The following is a 20,067-nucleotide window of genomic DNA, read 5'->3' on the forward strand; positions in this document are numbered from 1 at the left end:
GAATTTCATTTACAGGTATTGAATTTTTCAAAGGTTACAAAGGAAATTTTATTGATATAATAAATGCATGTTCTCATAATAACCATAAATCTAGGGTTTTGTTGGGGTTTTTTTGTTTGTTAATTTAGAACAATGCCATTCCATTTCCTGTATAATGAGTCACTTCTTTGTTGTAAACTCTCCTTAGAATTTCTTGGGAGAGGAACTGAACAGAACATTGATTTCCTATGTGAGAGAATTCTTAGAATTTAAATAAACCTGTTGGTTAAACTGAAACCACAAAATTAGCATTTTACTAATCAGTAGGTTTAAATAGCTTGGAAGCAAAAGTCTGCCATCACCTTGATCATCAACCCAGCTTGCTGCTTCTTCCCAGTCTTGGGTTCAAGGTATTATGTATACATATAACAAAATTTCTATGATTTTCCTCTGTCTCATCTTTCATTCTTCACTAATACGCAGTTGTAACTTTTCTATGTGATTGCAAGTATTGGTACTTTCCTATGATATACTGTTAGCTTAAAAATATATTTGCAAATGTTGATACTATCTATCTCAGAGCTATAGGTGAAAAATTAAATACTTTTATAAAGACCAAATTGATCATTTTTAAACGAAATTCTTATATACTGAAAATGTAGATACATAACTTCAGTATAGATTTATGGTAAAATAATTTGAATCATTTTTGTCAAATTCTGTAAAAAGTTGTCATACAGAATAATTTATAATATTTTTGTTTTCATAGAAATAACATTTCTGGTAGAATATTTCAAGGCCATTTTTATTTTGTGTAATTAGGTTAATAAAATTAATTTTATAAAGGAAATGTCAATGATAGACAATTAGATATAAATGACTACTTTTATAAAGATGATTAAATTTGGATATTTGTAAGGATACAAATATATGAAAACAGTAGACTCATTTGGGGCCTATAAATATGTCTTTTTTAACAAATGCAGGTAGATTCTACAGTTTGTAAACTGAAGCAGCCTATATAAAATAATCTGTCATTAGTTTGCTGACTAAGGTATAAACAAATTTCATGTATAATCTAATTTTTCTTATGTATCTGAAACGCATTTTTCCAGCACATATAAATGTATGTATTTTTGGGTCTTGCAATTTAATGGAACTCTAGGAGTCAAACGTGATATGTTTGACTTATGATTCTGTTTAATCATCTTCATTCAGTCATGTCATGGATATATCAACCCAGCAAAATTAAGTAATAGCTAGATCCTTTTAAAAATTTAATGAAGGTTAATAGTTTCTACATAATGCACAATGTTTTTCATGAAGACTCTGAAAGAGCAGGCTAAAGGATAAAGACATTTTAAAAAATTACAGATATTAAATGTAATTTACCAGTGGGTTTTAGTTTATCAATTTTAACAAATCCAATGATCTAAGAGGAAATTTCTTTTTAATTTTTTTTGTAGTATTTTAAAATTTGTAATATTTAAATATTGATGCTTCTCTATTCCTCTGACAAAACCCTACTATTACTTTCAGGATCAAATGCTTTACTTTAAAGTGTAGTAAGATATTGGTATTTCTTATCTTATATAAGCACTAAGCAAAATAATTTGAATGGTAAATATTTATATTGAAGAGCAAAATTAAAAACTAAATGAATAAAAATATTACTTTCAAGTGCAACAACTTTTATCATAATATACTCCTTTGTTGGAAAAATTAAGAATTTTTTTTTCATGAATCAAATTTTATTATAAGACCTAACTATTTTATTTTCTTACATAGATCTTGACAACCATGAAACTTCTCATCCTTACCTGTCTTGTGGCTGTTGCTCTTGCCAGGCCTGTGAGTACAGTAGAGAATTTAGAAGATTCTAGATTCTTGTTTAAAGTCATCTCAAATGCAATTTGATGCAAGTCTCATCAAGTGCAAGATATTGTAGTCATAAAGAATTTGATGGTCTCTAATTAGCTATTAAAGTGTTGATATTAAAGCTATGGTAATCCTTCACATTTTGATCATTATTATTTAGTTTATTCAAAGACTTAACTCTAAATAAAATTTCTAACTTGAAATATAAACACCTCACAATTAAAAATTTAAAAAAAAAAGAAATAAGGTAATTAACAATACAATAAAGAGCATCAAAGAAGGTAACTAGTCTCTTTGCCTGGGTCCATTATAGGCTTAACATATTTGTAAACATATATATATCCAATATTGTATTACCAAATATACTGCTGCTGCTGCTAAGTCACTTCAGTCGTGTCTGACTCTGTGCGACACCATTGATGGCAGCCCACCAGGCTCTGCCATCCCTGGGATTCTCCAGGCAAGAACACTGGAGTGGGTTGCCATTTCCTTCTCCAATGCATGAAAGTGAAAAGTGAAAGTGAAGTCTCTCAGTCGTGTCCGACTCCTAGCAACCCCATGGACTGCCAGGCTCCTCCATCCATGGGATTTTCCAGGCAAGAGTACTGGAGTGGGTTGCCATTGCCTTCTCCAACCAAATATACTATTAAACCCTATATTCCAGTGTATCCACTTTTGGAACCTAAATCAAACCCTCATTTGAGATGGCTCATGCCAACCAATATTTCCCAAGGTACAGAAAGTTGGGCTCATTCAGCTGATTCAAAGATCTAATAATTTGGTCCTTGTAGAAAGAAAAACTAGATAATGTAAAGTAACTTAAGTTTCTTCTCAAAAAACAAATTCAGTTATTAATGTGAAACAAAAAGTTATTCTGTTCCTTTGTGACCTCTGCTGCTAAGTCGCTTCAGTCGTGTCCGACTCTGTGCGACCCCATAGACAGCAGCCCACAAGGCTCCCCCATCCCTGGGATTCTCCAAGCAAGAACACTGGAGTGGGTTGCCATTTCCTTCTCCAATGCATGAAAGTGAGAAGGGAAAGTGAAGTCGCTCAGTCATGTCTGACTCTTAGCGACCTCATGGACTGCAGCCCACCAGGCTCCTCTGTCCATGGGATTTTCCAGGCAAGAGTACTGGAGTGGGGTGCCATTGCCTTCTCCGTTGTGACCTCTAGATAATGATAAATAAATAAATAGGAATCAACTGACAAGAAAGTGATTCAAATAAGATAATAGTTTTGGATATTTGGACACTCAAACTATCAAATATAGATGAAAAAGTTTCTGAAATGCTGAGATATTCTATTGTTAAACTCTTATTTTCTAAATTGTAAATAATGATTGAAGGATCACTAATAATCCAGCTTCTTAACCAATAGAGTTCTGTCTGTGCTAAACCCTAAGCATCAAAAGATGGAAATATCTGACAGTAAGTTACAAAAAAAGGATCCAAGTTCTTCAGAAATGTGTCATTGGAGTAGTCCATATCTTTTCCTTTTATCAGTGAAACAGATATAGATCCCCCAGCAAACAGATTCTTTAATCCTTTTCCAAAGAAAACATCATTTTTTAATGCTAACATTTAACAAACATAAATCTTGTTCCCACAGTTAAAATGCAGATTGAGTTAAAATTTTATATAATTTAATTTATGATAAAAAATAAAATCCAGACAAACAGTATTTCAGATTATTTTTTGTCTTTTTATATACTTTTCTCCACCATATTCTAAAAACAGAAGATAATTTACTTTTCTTGATTTTTGTCAATAATTTTTTTTTCCCTCCCAGGGGAACTTGGTGTCAAATTTAGCTGTTAAAATACAAACTTCTTAAATAGCACTATTAAATGTATAGTATTACATGTGCCTTGTGATATTATTATTATTGTATTTTGAGTGCTTTTGGTTTTACAATTCTTGCATTTTTTTTTTAACAGAAACATCCTATCAAGCACCAAGGACTCCCTCAAGTAAGTGTTCTATTCTATGTTCCAAGAACTCACTGTAAATTGTGTAACTTAAGTGATGATAAATTGCTAATATATATATTGTAGTCTCATTCCTTCCTTCTCTAGTAAACAGCCAGTTTCACATTCGCTGAGGTGTAATATCTTCAACTATTGAGCTGAATATTGATCTGTTCTCACAAACCTTTTTAGAGAAGAGGGCATTTGGACTTACATATTTATGATTAATAAAAATTTTATTATGCAAGAGCAGTAGTTAAACAGAATATGTATATGTGGTCTATTTTACTGTATTATTGATTCTTTCTATCTCTTCTCCTTGCACTCAAACATATGATTTACAACTTGATCTCAATTTACACACTGAGTATTAAATTAGATACTCTATCACACACTTTTACAAGAGTCATTAATCTTCCACCCTATCCACTACTCAGTTCATTTTTTAATGTTTACAGAATGAGCCAGACAGCAGAGAGATAAGGTTCTTTCTTTACCCCAACTAATTTCTCTTTCAGTTAGCTATGATAAATACTGAATATCTTCTTCATTTCAATTTTCATTTGTATACCTTCATTTCAATTGTATCCAGATACTCAGATAGTTGATTACCCTCTCACTTCTCTGTTTTCATTACATTCCTGTTTAATTCCTCCTTTGACATTTGATAAGTATGAACTGACTAAACCTATAGGCCTGGTAAAGAAGGAACCAAATATGGTGTCTCTTTCAGATTTTAAAATAAAATCATAAAACTGAAACTAATTATCTCTTATTTTACCTAAGAAATATTTTGGTTTACCTAAATAAATGGAGAATTTGTGTTCAAATGGAAAAACATTCTCCTTTTCTGACTGTGTTTTTCACTTGTACAATTCACAATTTAATTCCTACAGGAAGTCCTCAATGAAAATTTACTCAGGTTTTTTGTGGCAGTAAGTATTATCTACTTCTTCTTCAATGACAAATGTATTTTTCTGGAAAAATCAACTCAATTTCTATTTACAAACATTTTTTCACTTGGTCAAATATTTTCATTTACTCACCCAAGCAACCACAAAGAATATTGAAATTATATATGCAAATATTAAAAAGCTGCTTTAAATATTAATCTGTACCTATACATTTGACTCTCTGTAAAACACTTACGCTGTTTTGTGCATAATCTATGTAAACTTTACAATTTCCATTCTCATTATGATGGAATGTTTTATCTCTACAATACCCTGGATGTGTTGTGTCTTCTGTAATTTCATGACTGAATTGTCAAATAGAACACAAATAGAAATTTTATTTCAAGACAAGTATTTAAAAGATTTGATAGGCAACCCAATTTAGCCTGAATGATTTTTAATATAATCTTTTTCCCTTGTAGCCTTTTCCAGAAGTGTTTGGAAAGGTAAGAAATTCTGAACAGAATATACTGCAGAATTAACAAAGCATTTTATTCTATGTTATTTATGGTGTTATGCCAATTCTTTATTGCCTTTTTGTGAAAAAATCACTTAGATTATTATTAGATTATTGAACCAGACAGAGAGATGAAGATAACTCAGAACTATGACTTAAACAAGATGAAAGATAATAATAGTCAAATTTACTGGAACAAAAATTTTTAAATATTTTTAAGCACACAGTAATGAACTGACAGCTTAAATAAAGAAAACTTAGCAAGGAGATAATACAAGAAATAATATTGCAAAAAATATTAGTGCATTCACAAAAAGCATATTTATTTTTTAATTTGCAGCAGCAAAATGTAAGATACATTTCTTTTTTTTTTTTTTTGATGGAATGAAAAAAAATTTTATTATATTCATTTTCTCCATTTTATGTTTTAAGGTTAACATTTTATCTTTACTATCTTGCATTATCAAATGACAACTCAGAAATGCAAGCTTAAAAGAGGAATTGGTAAAGTGGAGAAAGCTGTGCAGTTCTGTCTTTGATCTATTTAATTCAGCTTGATGATGAAAACGCCATATACATTTCTTATAGATATCCATTCATTCATGTTTCTCTCTTCTTTTCTGTCCTTAAGGAGAAGGTCAATGAACTGAGCAAGGTAAGGAACATAAATGATATTTAAATTATTTTAAAGTTATCTCAAAATCATATTTTGCAACCTACAATTGATTGGTTTTGACAAAGAGAATTTTTGAGGGAAAAATTTTCGTATGAAAATACGAAAATTAAGGTGGTATGTCAAAAAATGCTTGTGCAGTATGAAAAACATTTTAGAAAAAAAATTTCATGTAACATTTATACTTTTCTTGAACTTTCAAAATGACTGATGAGATCTACTGAGAATTCTGAATATTGATTTCATTGATTTAACTTTGCAACCATGAGGAGACAAGGCATTAGTATAAATGAATGAATGGATAAAAGAATGAATTAGTGCAATTATGGACTGACAGACTATTTTCACTGATCGCCAAAACAGAAAAAATGTTTTATTGAGTACTACATGAAGCAATATATCTGCTCCAAGAATGTTTTACATAGTCACAAATGATTTTTTTACTTTCTTTAAACACAAGTTTTTGATCAAGGTTGTTTTTCAAAGTTTTAATAGCTTTGTTATTAAAACAACATACAGGTATTTAAAAATTTACACCTTCTTAATTATTCTTCATACCTGACTAAGTAAATTTTCTTGGCAGGATATTGGGAGTGAATCAACTGAGGTAAGATTCTTTATTCTAAAACTATTAAATATAATATAAGGGAAATAAAGAAGTAAAAAATATCCTAATCAAATATCCTTTAAGTATCCTAATCAAAATGAATGAACAATTCTCTAAGGACAAAACTAAAACAGATATCTCTAATTCAAAGAAAAAAAGATGCAACATGTATGTTGACCAAAATTGGCTGGATAACTAAACCAACATAGTATTTTGAGCTTAAATTCTATGGAGCATCTCACTGCTCTCTATACTGCTATGGTCATGGAAACTGGACACAACATACTACATGGAGAAAATTCATTTTGCTTAAATATTTATACATCATTGAATCAATGCTTTGTGTACTTTTATTTATCACATAATCTTTAATCCAATGCTCTGGTTTGTCATCCAAAAGCCAAGTTAAAAAAAAAAGAAGTTAGGCTAGTTAAAGGAAAATGTAGGATATTTACAATGATTCATCAAAACATAGAAAAATCTACAGTACTTTTTATTGAACTCTAAAATGCAGATTAAAGAGAAAAATTCTTCAGTTAGCCTGGTAGGTAGGCTTTTTTTAAATTTTCCTTACCACTTCACTATTGCCACCCATTTCTATTTCCTTTGGCATCCATTTTATTTGGTAATTATCATTTTATATTGGAATGTTTGTCATGAAAAATAAAATTAATTCTCTTTTCTTTCCTAAGGATCAAGCCATGGAAGATATTAAGGTAAGATCTTTATTTTAATAAACTCTACACTTATATATCATAAATAGGATATGCTCTATGCTTTAAGAAAGCTATCCACTGCAATTGTGTGATTGAACTCCTAAAGCAGTGCTATCATACCCAAGAATGTACAATGTTGTGCCAGATAAAGTTAAAGTAAGGAGAGGAAATTTGACATTTACATGATCAGGAGAAACTTTGCTTCTTTATTAAAATCAAGAGTAAAAAGCAAAATGTGCATGAGTGTTTAAAAATGAAACAACCGACTCAAAAAATTAAAACCTTGTTTCTGTCATCCCAGGGTAAGAGTTCACTCTCTTGTGTGTTGAGGGTGGTCTTTGGGCAGAAAGAATCTATTGCAGCAATTATGTAGGATCAGTGGGCTATGCTGTTGTTCAGTCGCTCAGTCATGCCTGACTCTGTGACCCCATTGACGAGCATGCCAGGCTTACCTGTCCTTCACCATCTCCCAGAGCTTGCTCAAACTCACGTCCATTCAGTCAGTGATGCTATCCAACCATCTCATCCTCTGACATCCCCGTCTCCTCCTGCCCTCAATCTTTCCCAGGACCAGGGTCTTTTCTAAAGAGTGGGTTCTTTGCATCAGGTGGCCAAAGTATTGGAACTTCAGCTTTAGCATCAGTTCTCCCAATGAATATTCAGGATTGACTTCCTCTAGTGATTCCTCCACTCTTCTCCAGTAGCATGTTGGGCACCTACTGACCTGGGGAGTTCATCTTTCAGTGTCATATCTTTTAACCTTTTCATACTGTTCATGGGGTTCCCAAGGCAAGAATGCTGAAGTGGTTTTCCATTCCATTCTCCAATGGGCTATGCTACCTAATCTCAAAACATGGGAAAATATTCATTAGCCCGCAATACTTTTTACTCAACTCTCCCAAGAGATGACTATTTTGCTGCACATTAGAATCAATATCTTAGTATGTACTTGGGAACAGAAATCATATCCATATGTAAATATGAGCATCTGTGACTTAGGAAAAAAATTAAATGTTTCACAGAGTAGAACTTTTAAAAGCTCATGTAATTTTAGTTCCATTCTGAAATTGATTGTTCTATTTTAATATTTCCAATTTATTTACATCAAAATTGCCCCAAGTGTATATGGGAATATAAACTCAACCCAGGGTTTCAGGTAGCCCAGCTCAATAGGATTCTTCATTCCAGGTTTCATTTTTATCACAAAAATTCATATGCATTTGCATTCTACTCAAGAAAGTATCTGTATTTGTTTTAATAAAAAGGTTTTAAGTTACAAAGTAAGTTATTACACCCCCCTCTCCAACATATTTTAAATAAAATTGACAATCCAAAAAAAAGTAAATTTTATTGGCCCTGAATCTTTTTATACCCAATTGTTTTCACTAAAAACTAGTTAGCAACCCAGTATGAAAGTGTGTTTCAAACTGTGTTTCATAATAGTTTCCTTCTAATTCTAAAAGTCTCAGAGGCAGTAACAATGATTTTCTTTCTTTTAGCAAATGGAAGCTGAAAGCATTTCGTCAAGTGAGGTATACCATTTTTATGTTAATTCAATATCCCAATTAGAAAATGTTTATGAAAGTTTGTTGAACCATAAAGTTTACATGTCCCTTAAGGTTTCATTGCATAAGGCACTATGTATGCAGCTCTATCCTAATTTTAACATACAAGGCTGTCAACCCCAAAAATGTAAGAAAACAATTATTTGTCAGAGACAAAATTATAGATTTCTTTCTGAGCAAATAATCCTATCTGTATATCTGTGGTGTCCAGACATTATTTTTCTAATTTTTTTTTCCTTTCCAGATTTTGGTAGAACTAAATCTTGTCACTGAAAATTACAATAATGGCTATGTTCTAAATTGTGAAATTTAAACATGATATATCCTTTGTGGAACTCAATCAATTCTATGTTAAAGAGACACTGGAACCCTTTGCTATTTGTTAACCTAGAGGAGAAAAAGAGAAGGCATACAAGGTGATGAAGTCCTTAAACTTTGGGAGCAGAACTTCATCCAATTTACAAAATAAACCCAGTTCCATTATGCGGAGTTTCTGTGAAGTCAGTTAAAAGTGAATACTTCATAATCCAACATTTTGAATAACTTCCCTGGTGAAAGTAGTGAGAAGAGAAAAGAGAACATGTACTTTGACTGTTCATCTTATCTAAATTACCCAGGAATTTGTGGCTAAAATCAGTTTACCACAGATAAGCTATGATGTGTCTGGTTAATTAGCATTTTTATCTTGAATGTAAATTAATGTCATAAAACTAACAATACATGTTTTTTATTTTTTAAGGAAATTGTTCCCAATAGTGTTGAGGTGAGATATATCTACTAAATTTAAAATATATTAACATCATCCAGGATATCTTAAAATTTAATTAAACTTTTTATTTTTTGAATTTTTTAGCAGAAGCACATTCAAAAGGAAGATGTGCCCTCTGAGCGTTACCTGGGTTATCTGGTAAAATTTTATTAAAAGTTAATCAAAGACCAATGTATCAGGGAATGAGCAAGAATGTTGTATTGATAAATTATCTCTCCTTTTCAATATCTGCTAAACTTAAAGTAAGCAGTCTAACAGATTCTAGCAGTATACTGATCCCTTCTGAAAATAAAACTGACAACTTTTTTAATCCCAGATATTTAATTCATACTCTCATTTGACAAATTGTGTATTACAGTTTACTTTCAGATCTGATTAGCACATTATTGAAATGGCACGCTATAGATTTGACCAGACTTGAGTTTGACTCTAAGCTCTACGTTTTACCAGCATGTGGTATTAGACAGTTTCCTTATCTGCTGTAAGTCTATAACCTAAGTTCCAAAGTGACAAAATAATAATAAATATTTAAAGCATATAAAGCAATTAATACAAATAAGACATAGTGCAAAGTAAAGTGAAGTCGCTCAGTCATGTCCGACTCTTTGCCACTCCATGGACTATAGCCTACCAGGCTCCTCTGTTCATGGGATTTTCCAGGCAACATTTCCTTCTGCAGAGGATTTTCCCAACCCAGGAATCGAACCCAGGTCTCTCGCACTGTAGACAGACGGTTTACCGTCTGAGCCATTTTGAATTGCGAAGTAAGCCCTCGGTAAATGTGGCTAGTATCAGAAACATCATTTTTCCCTTCATCCAATATTCTGATTTAATTTGCAAAAATCAGAAAACAAATGGGGCTTCCCAGGTGGTGCTAGTGGTAAGGAACCCCTCTACCAATGCAGGAGACTCAGGCTTGATCACTGGGTTGGGAAAATCCCCTGGAGGAGGGCATGGCAACCCACTCTAGTATTCTTACCTTGAGAATTCCATGAACAAAGGAGCCTGGAGGGCTATATCCATAGGATCACAGAGAGTTGGGTACAACTGAGGTGACTAATCACTGCACAGAAAGCAAATCTGTTTTCAATTTTCTTAGCAATTCTGATATAATATTCACTGTAATCAAAACTGCCTCAGTTCAGTTCAGTTCAGTCACTCAGTCATGTCCAACTCTTTGTGACCCCCTGGACCGCAACACACCATGACTCCCTGTCCATGACCAACACCCGAAGCTTGCTCAAGCTCATGTCCATTCAGTGATGCCATCCAACCATCTCATCCTCTGTCCTCTTCTCCTCTCCTGCCTTCAATCTTTCCCAGAATCAGATCTTTTCCAATGCATCAGTTCTTCAAATCAGGTGGCCAAAGTATTGGAGTTTCAGCAAAAGTCTTTCCAGTGAATATTCAGGACTGATTTCTTTTAGGATTGACTGAATACTTATTTATATCTGACTGCATTATAATATATTTTAAGTTAAAAATAATGTAACAAAGTAGTTTTCCTAATATTAAAAAAAAAAAAGAAGAAGAATTAGGCTAATCCAAATTCTCTGTGGTAGAAACAACACTAAAGTAAGATTATTAGTTTCTCATTATTTACTCCTGGGAAAGAGATACTATGATAGATGGTATCCACGAAATTGACAATATTTTTTCTTTTTGAATAGGAACAGCTTCTCAGACTGAAAAAATACAAAGTACCCCAGCTGGTAATATTTTATTATAATAATACAAAATTAAGTCTACAGAATTAAAATAATTAAATGAAATTTACTTTGACTAAATTCTACATCAAATCATGCTAGAGCCTCCCAAATGATTCGTTATACTCTGGAATTTATTCTGTATTTATTTTCCCAAATTCAGTTCTGAGTGGTGATTCCGTATATATGCCTCCTTGTGAAAGCACAGATCATTGCCAAATAAACATTCCATTTAAGAAAACAGTGTAGACTCTGTAGAAGGAATCAGGGATCCCATACATTCAAATTGCTTTTGTCAAAATTTTCTAAGAAAGAATCGGCAAGTTGATTGATCTCATTGTCTCTAGACCCGTTTCCTTTATAGTTACTTTCATTTCCTGACATTGTTTTGAATATTGAATGAGCAATCTCCTATTCAGTTATCCCTGAGGCTAGCTTGTGGCAAGTCCAATAAAGTGTTCATAAAGTCTCTCCTTCCCCTAATCCCCAAGCTCTATAAAATTTGCTATGTTCATGAGACCTTTGACAATATTATGAAGATTTTGTTTTGTTTAATCACAGATAAGCTATGATGTGTCTGGTTAATTAGCATTTTTATTTTGAATGTAAATTAATGTCATAAAACTAATAATACATGTTTTTTTATTTTTTAAGGAAATTGTTCCCAATAGTGCTGAGGTGAGATATATTTACTAAATTTAAAATACATTAAAATATATTAAATGCACTATAAGATGTGCATTTAAACTATGAAGTCATAAACTATCTGCTGATAGTACGGATAGATCAAAAAAGTATCCATTAGCACAATCCAGCTTCACTATTATCAATCCTTTTGAGTGTCATAGTTTTTCACTTGGGAGGCCATAAATTTTTCTTTTAGTTATGCCAAATAAGCTTGGTTAATTAGGACTTTAGGGAAAAGGACTTGTCTTAATTTAGCAAAATTACATTTTCACATTCTTATTCTGTTACAATTGTAGGAAGGAGGAAGTCAATAATGAATTTAATTTGGACCTCAGTGTCACTCTTGCTTCAGTTTCCAAGTTGCTTCTGTTGCCTTGGACTTAGAAGCCAAATAAATTTAGATATATCAGTACCCCAATCAAACTTAGCATTACTAATCTAAGAAATTACATGAATGATATATTTTAGCACCTTAGTTATGATATGATTAGGCCGTAACCTCCATAAGTGTTAGAATGATATGGTCCTGCTCTTAGTGTTCATTGTTCATAGTGTTCACTGCTCATAGTATTCATTATTATTTATTTCATAGATGGTCCCTAGCATTTAGCGTAGACCCCCAGTGAGTGAAAGTGCCTAGCAAATGTCTGTGATTCACACATGAGTGAAATCAATGTACTAAAATAAAGTGATCTCTCTTTCTGAGGAAGCTATTCATGACCATATAAGATTATTAAATCTAGAATATCTTAGTATTTTCTTCAAGTGTTGTTTTTATAGTGTGTGTTCCTCTTTCTTTTTTAACAGAAATAAATATAATCCAAGGGAGAAGTTTTTCTACTACCCATATTTGATAATGTTTTATTTAAAATTTATAAAAGATAAAACGTAAACAAGTGATTAATAGTCATGAACAGAAAATATGTAGTCCTAGGGAATTGGTGGATTATTTTCCCCCAAATATGAAACTTATAGATTCTTTATCCTTCCAAATTATAGTAAGTATAACATTGAGTTGAATATTTTTTTATAAAGTTAGAAAATGAAAGCTATATTGCTAATTTTAAAAATTTTGGCAGAGAATACAGTTTATACTAATCTTCACAGATGATGCTATATTCTTGGTAATTGTAAAATGAATGTGTTATATCAGAAGATATCTAAGTAACTTAGAACATATTCCTTCTATTTAGGAACGACTTCACAGTATGAAAGAGGGAATCCATGCCCAACAGGTAATATTTTGCTTAATGAATTACATACTGATAATATGTGGCAAAGTTTAAATATGTTTGCTTTTAAATAGCTTCACAATTTTGAAGAGACTTCTTTCTTCTCAGGTGGTTATTTTTCACTCCCAACTTTCTGAAACAAGTTGTAGTAGTCAATCTGAGAAAGGAGAACTATTTGTCATTCTTCTTTGGAATGGGAGCTGCTCTATTCTGTCCGTTCTCCCCTGACAGCAGCACCCTTTGTAATTCTAAACACTATGAAGTGTTCATTTCCATGGTTATGTTAATTTCTCTTTTAAGGTATTCCTAAATTTTATATCTTTATGTCCATGATTTTATTCTTAAATTCAATTGATATTTAGGAAATTCAAACTCATAATTATGCTCTTTCAAACAAGCCATTTGGAGATTTATTAATACTAATTTAAACCTTTAGAAGAAACTGTCTGGAGAGATATTAAATGTTTCTGTCAAAAAACCTTTCTGATGTTCTGTTTTCCCTTCCATCTGTACAGTGTATTTATCTGTAATATATAATAGAAACTGATTCTTCCTCTGCCCTGCATTTCATTGATTCAATAGTGTTCCTGGGGCTTCTGATTTCATTTTTAAGGTGACAACCAGATACTGTGAAATATGTGCTGCTATTACAATTCTGATTCCTATCAAAAGCTATGCCAATTTCAATCACTACTGTCATTTGGTGAATCTTATGAGGATTGTGTATGTTTCGTATGTCTTAGAAGAAATAGTATCTAGATAATGCAATTGGCAAAATTATTAGTGTGAATTCCCAGATCTCTAATATGAAAAGCATTTCAAAAAGTTTGCTTCTTACATTTTTTGGTTTTATTCAGCCTTAAAAGATCACCCCTACTCTTTTTTTTCTTTCCAGAAAGAACCTATGATAGGAGTGAATCAGGTAAGTGTGTGTCTGTCTGTGTGTATTTTAATACTTCCCCAAACTATCTATTGGTAACCACTGTTTTTTAGAAGTTATTTTACTAGTTGCATCAAGAAGTAGTGCTCTGCCAGTATTTCTTAGTTGTTGACTGGTGTTGGACTCTAACATTGCTGGTTCCAGCATTGCTATGAAAGATCAGATCTAAGTTGCCAAAGGAAATGAAAGAACAATTCTATGGCCATCCCTGAGTGAAGAGAGCTTCAGGTCAACTTTTAAGTTAGAACAACCTCAATCAACTATTCATATTGTTCAAATTTGACTTTTTATTAATCTACAGTACTGTCTGGGCTTCTTGAGTTTTCAGTCTTAGATCTAATCTTATGACCTTGAGCAAACTGTGTTCTTCTCTCTAAGCCCTGCTCTTTCATTTGTGAAATTAATATGAATCTATCAATTCATTGTCTTCCAAAACTCACATATCTTGAGTTTTCCAGTGTTTTTTTTGTGTCTTCACTTTTAAAGGTGGTAACTGCATTCAGTTCAGTTTCTTTGGTCCATTGATGATTGAGCTTACATATAGTATGCTAATTTAAAAAATAAACCATACAATGAAAACCATGGGGTTTTATAAATATGAATCTATAAGGGATTAAACAAGATTCAAAACACAGTAGTCATCAATAAATTTTATGATAATTATTCCTTAATATGAATCATATTTCGCTCTCAATTTCTTCTAAAATTCTCTCTTCACTCATGGGCCAAAGTAAGAGAAAAGAAAAGACAATTATGTACTTCACTGAGTTCTAAAGAGTACACTATCCTCACCTTTCCATGTAATTTTAAAAAAAGAGGGTAATCATTCTAATCTTAATGTGAACATTTGGTAGTAATACTTTAGTCTATTATGGCATTTAACTGGGTTGGAATCACAAAACTATTTTTCCCTCTCTCTCTTTTAAGGAACTGGCCTACTTCTACCCTGAGGTGAATTTATTTTATTTTTTATATTAACACTAATAAGAGAAAATCTCAGATATCATATTTATTATAATCATTAGGATAAGCAACCACAGCAAAACTTGAAATGCTTTCTTTGGTTTTTCTAATTCCATCAAAGAACATGTATTTTCTACCTGAATATATAAAGAATTACATTAATACACAGAAACAAATAAAAGGCCATGATAGATTAACAGAGGTACCTATTCCAAAATTTCAGAAAAGAAATAATGTTTTTGCACCAAAACCTTATAGTTATGAAGGGGCACTGGGCTAGGAATTAGAGAATTCTTTTCTCTTTATTCTTGGCATTTCTGAAATCCCTGTATTATTCTGGGACGAGGACTCTCCCTTTCTTTGAGGTCATTGTCTTCATGGAAAACTAAACTATAGAACAGAAAGGCAAAAATGACCTTCTCTAGTCCAAAAACCCATGAGTTTATAAATTATATAATAATTAAATTCACACTACCACTTTCCTCTGGACTTTGATAGCTGGACCTGTGTTAGTAATGCAGGTTCTTAGAGTTCAATACTGACTATTGATCTTAAAGAAGTGATTTATTCATTACCCCTCAGGTACCCTAAGAAAAGCCCTTTCCAAAATTTCCTTACTGTGACTTACCATAGGGAAGAGTTTGATTTCTCTGTTTTCCTCACAGAGTAAACATCTCTTGTGATGCGAATAGCCATGTCTGAATTGAATGCAATGATTCATTTTCAGAGATTCAAAACTGATTTCTCATACAGTGTTGCTTTTTCAATGGTCTTTCTCTCTAGCTTTTCAGACAATTCTACCAGCTGGATGCCTATCCATCTGGTGCCTGGTATTACGTTCCACTAGGCACACAATACACTGATGCCCCATCATTCTCTGACATCCCTAATCCCATTGGCTCTGAGAACAGTGGAAAGACTACTATGCCACTGTGGTGGTAAGTTCATTTAAATGACTGCATATTGTTGCCTTATCAAAGGAAATAAAAGAAAACATAATATAAAAATAGATTTAGAATAAGCATGACACATAAATGCTTAGTGTCCTATACTAGAATTTTCTGAAATGGAAAATTGATGATAACTTTCTGGTATATGGCTAATGTTAATCCATTACTCAGGAACATGTGGAGCAGTGCTATCTATTCGATAAGTGATAATCATTCTGATGAAAATAGGAAAATTTTCTCTCCAAAGTAAAAATTCAACTTTATCCTCCTTGCACTTTTGCTAATCTTTAAATGCCTTTCTTTTGATTATATCCATGATATACATTAGAATTCATTGTGGGGGATAAACTGCAGATTTTGGCATTCCTAAAGTCCCAATTTGAAATCCTGATCTTTTTTTTTTTTTTTTTTGCTTACTTGAAATAGTATAATGATGCTTGTTTTTATAACCTTGAAGGTGATTAAATATAATAATCCATTAAGCATACTGCTGGGAAAATTAGTGCTCATTTTTTGATTTAGCAAAATTTTATTACTGAATGCCTTACTCACATTTTACCAATTTTTGCTCCTTCAGAAGAGTCAAGTGAATTCTGAGGGACTCCACAATTATGGTCTTTGGTAAGTTGGAAACTGCTTGTCTAATCATTGATCCTCTTTTCATATGAGAGCTCAGTACAAAAGTACAACGTGTAGACTATAAAGTTGTTTTGCTGGTCCTCTAGTCTAGCTATATTTAGACACATTACACTTAGATAATATCAATAATTAAATTGGCTTCAACATTTTTTGTATTATAGTAATATCAAATTTAAGTAGCAATAAAACTAGCTAATTTTAATTAATATAATTTATTATATTGAAATTTTTATACAAGTATAGGAGTGTGGGTGTTACTAATTCTGGTGACCCCAACAGTGGAATCCTATTCTTTATGATCACTGAAATAGAAATACTTAACACATCACATAGTTAAATCAAGTGTTTGTCTATTAAGAAGAAAACAGATTTAAATGTCCATAGATGTGTTTTGAGTACTTCAATTTACTATATAGGAGCTTGTAGTTGTGTGTGTGTGTGTGTATGTTCCCTTTCCAGTGGTGGAAACTTCCCTTATAACAGATCAAAAGAAGGAAAATAAAAGTCTGATGTACTTGGAAGTTTTTACTTTGAATTATTTTGCCATATTTTCTGTTACTGCAAAAGAAAGTGCAACCTAGTCATAAATTGCCTGTAAAACTTAAAAATCAGGAGCAGTGGGTATGGGTTAGTAACAGGAGACACATATAACTTTGTGAACTTCATCTTAAGATGAAGAGAAAATGACTATTAAAGTGTATCTTATCATAACAGTACCTTCTCCCTTCAAAACATGCAGCATAACTAACCACATATTTCTTTTTTGGTTTACAGATGGTTCTGAAAATTCCATGCTCTACATGTCTTTTCATCTATCATGTCAAACCATTCTATCCAAAGGCTTCAACTGCTGTTTTAGAATAGGACAATCTCAAATTGAAGGCACTCTTTCTTCTTGAGTTCTCTACTGTATTTTAGATAGTGTAACATCCTTAAGTGAAATTGTCCTAACAGCTTGTTACCTAAATTCCAGTAGTATCATGCTGGTATAAAGGCCACTGAGTCAAAGGGAATTAAAGTCTTCATTAAATTTCTGTATGGAAAATGTTTTAAAAGCCTTTGAATCACTTCTCCTGTAAGTGCCATCATATCAAATAATTGTGTGCATTAACTGAGATTTTGTCTTTCTTCTTTTCAATAAATTACATTTTAAGGCACTATTCCTATTTTTTGTCATTATTCCATTGGAAGGAATTTACACAACCTTGTGAGTTTGTATGTATATAACATTTTGTTTTCACTAAATTTTTATGACATTTTCAACCACATTTTAATGAAAAAATTCAAATGTTCACTTCTAGCTGATCCTGGTAGATTATAAACTGAGTCTAAGGTCTTTCATTTGAAGTCAACTGTTTATAGAATATTTTCCATGTGAACATGGACATGGCTGCAGAGAGAACAGCAGTGTAGTAGTTGTGGGTGCACTGGCAATTTGAACAACCTGGTTATACTGTTTAATTTGGCAGGACTTGTTGGAGCTCAATCCATTTGATTATACTTGAGTTTATAACTAGGTAGATTACAAAGTAAAGATTGTAAAGGTTAACACAGGACACACAGTAACAGAGCATTCATAGTGAGCTGTTCAGTGTCCTCCAAAACTCTAATGAGTAATTACTTCTCAAAATAACAACAGCTGCTTACTCTGATATCTTTAAAGCCCCAGGTGAAATTTATTTTCCCGGCTTTATTCTAGGATTCCCAAACAACCCAATCTGTCATGACTCTTTAAGAACCTTGTATGACCCAGGTCACAAAACACAGGTAATAAGGTCTCTTGTACAATAGTTTAGACCATCTATATCAGTTGTTCTGTTTCTTACTGATTATGTAGATATGCATACATAAAATTGAAACATGTAATTTTTGCCTTGAAAATTTTTTTTTAAAAATCCACTTAGTATTAGGTCTTCTGCCTCCTCTATGTTAAGTACAAGGTGCAACAACTTGTTATTCAATCTAGAGAAGGTTTGTCAACATACTCAGAATACTGGACCTGGCAGAAGTTAACGGAGGGTGCAGATTCATACATCTTCATAAAATGTATTTCCCGGCTTCTGTCATCATGTCAGTTCCCAAAGAATCAGGAAAACACAATTTCATGTGTTGTGAATCCTATAGATAATGCCATCCATTTAATGAATGTCTTGTAAACAGTAGCATGATAAAAGTCACGTTTTCTGTAGATTAAACTGTGGTACAAACAGGCCAATATAACTGATGAACATAGATGCAAAAATCCTTAACAAAATTCTAGCAATCAGAATCCAACAACACATTAAAAAGATCATACACCATGACCAAGTGGGCTTTATCCCAAGGATGCAAGGATTCTTCAATATCCGCAAATCAATCAATGTAATACACCACATTAACAAATTGAAAAATAAAAACCATATGATTATCTCAATAGATGCAGAGAAAGCCTTTGACAAAATTCAACACCCATTTATGATAAAAACTCTGCAGAAAGCAGGAATAGAAGGAACATACCTCAACATAATAAAAGCTATATATGACAAACCCACAGCAAACATTATCCTCAATGGTGAAAAATTGAAAGCATTTCCTCTAAAGTCAGGAACAAGACAAGGGTGCCCACTTTCACCATTACTATTCAACATAGTCTTGGAAGTTTTGGCCACAGCAATCAGAGCAGAAAAAGAAATAAAAGGAATCCAAATTGGAAAAGAAGAAGTAAAACTCTCATATTTGCAGATGGCATGATCCTCTACATAGAAAACCCTAAAAACTCCACTAGAAAATTATTAGAACTAATCAATGACTATAGTAAAGTTGCAGGATATAAAATCAACACACAGAAATCCCTTGCATTCCTATACACTAATAATGAGAAAACAGAAAGAGAAATTAAGGAAACAATTCCATTCACCATTGCAACAGAAACAATAAAATACTTAGGAATATATCTACCTAAAGAAACTAAAGACCTGTATATAGAAAACTATAAAACACTGGTGAAAGAAATCAAAGAGGACACTAATAGATGGAGAAATATACCATGTTCATGGATTGGAAGAATCAATATAGTGAACATGAGTATACTACCCAAAGCAATTTATAGATTCAATGCAATCCCTATCAAGCTACCAACAGTATTCTTCACAGAACTAGAACAAATAATTTCACAATTTGTATGGAAAAACAAAAAACCTCGAATAGCCAAAGCGATCTTGAGGAAGAAGAATGGAACTGGAGGAATCAACCTACCTGACTTCAGGCTCTACTACAAAGCCACAGTCATCAAGACAGTATTGTACTGGCACAAAGACAGAAATACAGATCAATGGAACAAAATAGAAAGCCCAGAGATAAATCCATGCACATATGGACACCTTATCTTTGACAAAGGAGGCAAGAATA

The 20,067-nt window shown here is 32.4% G+C and overlaps 1 protein-coding gene across 1 annotated transcript; it reads left to right on the plus strand.

Annotated features, from left to right (window-relative positions):
* Positions 1-307: 307 nt before the first annotated feature.
* Positions 308-17,838, plus strand: CSN1S1 (casein alpha s1). Its single transcript, XM_027544669.1, has 19 exons — positions 308-389; positions 1,768-1,830; positions 3,794-3,826; positions 4,720-4,758; positions 5,199-5,222; positions 5,865-5,888; positions 6,490-6,513; positions 7,206-7,229; positions 8,729-8,761; positions 9,534-9,557; positions 9,648-9,701; positions 11,234-11,275; positions 11,924-11,947; positions 13,150-13,191; positions 14,084-14,110; positions 15,056-15,079; positions 15,875-16,029; positions 16,619-16,662; positions 17,455-17,838. Coding segments are annotated over exons 2-18 (645 nt in total). The 5' UTR covers positions 308-389; positions 1,768-1,779; the 3' UTR covers positions 16,620-16,662; positions 17,455-17,838.
* Positions 17,839-20,067: the final 2,229 nt, after the last annotated feature.

The sequence above is a fragment of the Bos indicus x Bos taurus genome, chromosome 6, assembly GCF_003369695.1.
Source record: "Bos indicus x Bos taurus breed Angus x Brahman F1 hybrid chromosome 6, Bos_hybrid_MaternalHap_v2.0, whole genome shotgun sequence".
NCBI lineage: Eukaryota > Metazoa > Chordata > Mammalia > Artiodactyla > Bovidae > Bos > Bos indicus x Bos taurus.